The 3,600-nt window shown below is 40.3% G+C and overlaps 1 protein-coding gene across 1 annotated transcript; it reads left to right on the top strand.

Moving 5' to 3' along the window:
• Positions 1 to 852: 852 nt before the first annotated feature.
• LOC146368821 (tripartite motif-containing protein 16-like) lies at positions 853 to 3,169 on the top strand. Its single transcript, XM_084911349.1, has one exon. It carries the CDS (start codon positions 1,094 to 1,096, stop codon positions 2,756 to 2,758), a length of 1,665 nt encoding a protein of 554 aa, XP_084767475.1. The 5' UTR covers positions 853 to 1,093; the 3' UTR covers positions 2,759 to 3,169.
• Positions 3,170 to 3,600: the final 431 nt, after the last annotated feature.

Below are 3,600 nucleotides of genomic sequence, written 5' to 3'. Positions count from 1 at the left end.
TCACATGACGTAGGACTCCAGTAGAGAACGTAATTTAACTCTTTCTGCACCGCTAGGCGAATGAGACGTTGACAGATCGTTTTTTTCTTTCTATCGGGTTTGTTTTTCTTTCAAATTATTGGTGGGGACAATTCAATAATCGCTGGATATTGGTGGGGACATGTCCCTTCCGTTAATGCCAAATCTACGCCCTTGGACTGAAGAGTCGTTTAGCTTCTAGTTTGCTGCCAACAGTGTAGTGAAACATTTAAGCTGTACATGAAAGTTAATGGGTAATTATGATGATCTTTACCAAAAAGATTTTAAATGAAAGAAAAAATAAAGGGCATGAAAACTGATTCTTATGTCTACTGTGTATCTTCAGTGTGAATGTTGAGTTAAATTTGAGTGTCTGCATTTAAAGCACATATTAATGTATTGTTTCGAAATCCATGGTGGTACACAGGAAACATTACTAAAGAATGTAGAATTAGAACACTATCTGTATTTGTTTTTTAAATAGTTTTACATATATTTTACTATTTAAAAAAATAATCAAGAAATCAAGCTTGCTGCCTGTCTTGTACAGTAATTTCATTTGAACATAGGTTTGATTTAGTGGAGTCAGTTGTTCCCATGCATCATTCTGTAAGTGTGAGAATGAACTAAGATTAGAAAATGTCAAAATATAAAGTTTGATTTATTTTTATTCATCACAGCATCCTAAACTTTGCTGAACTTTTTGAAATATAGAATGAACTCGCTGAGTGTTGACTGTCACATTTCAAACATCCAAGTAAAGATAAACTATTAAACTTTAACTGAGTCAGACTTGTTACTGCATGCTGTAACCAAACATACCACACCCTGCATCATGTGATTGGCTCTTGGTCGCTCTGTAAGAATATTTCTTTAGTGCCTCCCTTCACAGATGTGTCTGTATCAGGATGGGTCTAAACAACATGGTGTAAATGCAGTTGCTGGTGAGCCTCATTTCCTGTAGGAGGTGAACAAGAGCAGAGATCTGTTTCCCTTCAGAGCACAGAGGTTGTTTCTGTTCAGAGAAAGTGAAACTGTCTGACAGTCACTGAGAGACGGTGAAACGGCACAGCACATGAATCAAATGGATCAAACAAAATTCTGCTGTTCAGTCTGTTTGGATCTACTGAAGGATCCGGTGACTATTCCCTGTGGACACAGCTACTGCATGAACTGTATTAAAAGCTTCTGGGATGAAGAGGAAAAGAAGAAAATCTACAGCTGCCCTCAGTGCCGGAGGACTTTCAAAGCGAGGCCTGTCCTGGAGAAAAGCACCATGTTAGCAGATTTAGTGGAGGAGCTGAAGAAGACTGGACTCCAAGCTGCTCCTGCTGATCACTGCTATGCTGGACCTGAAGATGTGGCCTGTGATGTCTGCACTGGAAGAAAAATGAAAGCCTTCAAGTCCTGTTTAGTCTGTCTGGCATCTTACTGTGAGAAACACCTTCAGCCTCATTATGATGTGGCTCCATTAAAGAGACACAAGCTGGTGGAGCCCTCCAAGAAGCTCCAGGAGAACATCTGCTCTCGTCATGATGAGGTGATGAAGATGTTCTGCCGTACTGATCAGCAGAGTATCTGTTATCTCTGCTCTGTGGATGAACATAAAGGCCACGACACAGTCTCAGCTGCAGCAGAAAGGACTGAGAGGCACAGAGAGCTGGAGGTGAGTCGACAAAACATCCAGCAGAGAATCCAGGACAGAGAGAAAGATGTGAAGCTGCTTCAACAGGAGGTGGAGGCCATCAATCAGTCTGCTGATCAAACAGTGGAGCACAGTGAGAAGATCTTCACTGAGCTGATCCATCTCATCCAGAAAAGAAGCTCTGATGTGAAGCAGCAGATCAGATCCCAGCAGGAAACTGAAGTGAGTCGAGTCAAAGAGCTTCAGGAGAAGCTGGAGCAGGAGATCACTGAGCTGAAGAGGAAAGATGCTGAGCTGAAGCAGCTCTCACACACAGAGGATCACATCCAGTTTCTACACAACTACCCCTCACTGTCAGCACTCAGTGAGTCTACAGACTCATCCAGCATCAATATCCGTCCTCTGAGCTACTTTGAGGATGTGACAGCAGCTGTGTCAGAGGTCAGAGATAAACTACAGGACATTCTGAGAGAGGAATGGACAAACATCTCACTGACAGTCACTGAAGTGGATGTTTTACTGTCAGATTCACCAGAGCCAAAGACCAGAGCTGGATTCTTAAAATATTCATGTGAAATCACACTGGATCCAAACACAGCAAACACATGGCTGTTATTATCAGAGGGGAACAGAAAAGCAACATTTATGAAACAACAACAGTCTTATTCTGATCATCCAGACAGATTCACTGTATATGATCAGGTCCTGAGTAGAGAGAGTCTGACTGGACGTTGTTACTGGGAGGTGGAGTGGAGAGGGAGAGGAGTTGATGTAGCAGTCGCATACAAGAATATCAGCAGAAAAGGAGGGGGTAATGAATGTGGATTTGGACATAATGACAAATCTTGGTCATTATATTATTACAACAACAGTTATACATTTCGGTACAACAACATTAAAACTCGTGTCTCAGGTCCTCGTTCCTCCAGAGTAGGAGTGTACCTGGATCACAGAGCAGGTATTTTGTCCTTCTACAGCGTCTCTGAAACCATGACTCTCCTCCACAGAGTCCAGACCACATTCACTCAGCCGCTCTATGCTGGACTTTGGCTTTACTATTATGGAGACTATGCTGAGTTGATTAAGCTCAAATAGACTGAAGTCTTTCATATTGTGGGTTTAAATCTGTATTTTAGTTTCATTTTATTTTCTCTCCATCATTTCTGCACAGAGATCAGCTGTCAGTCAAACATTATGGGTGGTACCTCCACATCTTCTAGTTGTTCTCTTGATGTTTCTGAGTTTTTAAAGGAGATCTTTCCTGTGACTGTTTATGGAGGCTATCACTGCTCATCATCATTTTGATTTACTAAAATATTTCTCCACATGAAAATGTAAACTTCTCTATCCTCTAAATGTTTCTGGAATATTTGTATTGAAAAATGTCGACATTTCTCTTTATGAGTATGGCAGACCATGTGTGTGTGTTTGTGTTTGTTTTTGTCAAAATCATCAAACAAATGAGGAAAAACTGTGATTTTAATGAATGAATTCATATATTGTGTTGATGTTTTATTGTGTGAATAAACTGGAAGGTTTGACTATAAATCAAACTTTGAACAAAGTCTTTTCTTCTGTCTTCATTCCAGGATCTCACTCAAATCTGATGCAGAAAATATGAAACTAATCTGAGAGAATAACTGAAGCAGTTTTCCTCCTGAAGCATCACAAAGTTCAGAGTTCATGTTTAGAGCAGAAGATTCAGCAGTCGCTCTGTGACCTTTCAACTTTCTTCACTAAAACAGCTTCATTACAGAGAAACAAGTCACATTTTCTTGATGTTCTTAAGTCCTTTCAGATGTTTTTAATGGTCCTTGAATGCAGCATCAGTGTTACAGGTTGTGACTCCTGTGAACAAACTGACTCAGTGTGATATTACACATATTTAAATCTTTCTTTACTGATGATGTTGAAGCTGCTGAAGGCTCAGTGAAGTT

The sequence above is a fragment of the Perissodus microlepis genome, chromosome 18 (genome assembly GCF_051167445.1).
Source record: "Perissodus microlepis isolate ML-2025 ecotype Zambia chromosome 18, ASM5116744v1, whole genome shotgun sequence".
Classification (NCBI taxonomy): Eukaryota; Metazoa; Chordata; class Actinopteri; order Cichliformes; family Cichlidae; genus Perissodus; species Perissodus microlepis.
The sequence above is the reverse complement of the archived record's forward strand: the minus strand, read 5'-3'. Positions and strand labels throughout refer to the sequence as shown.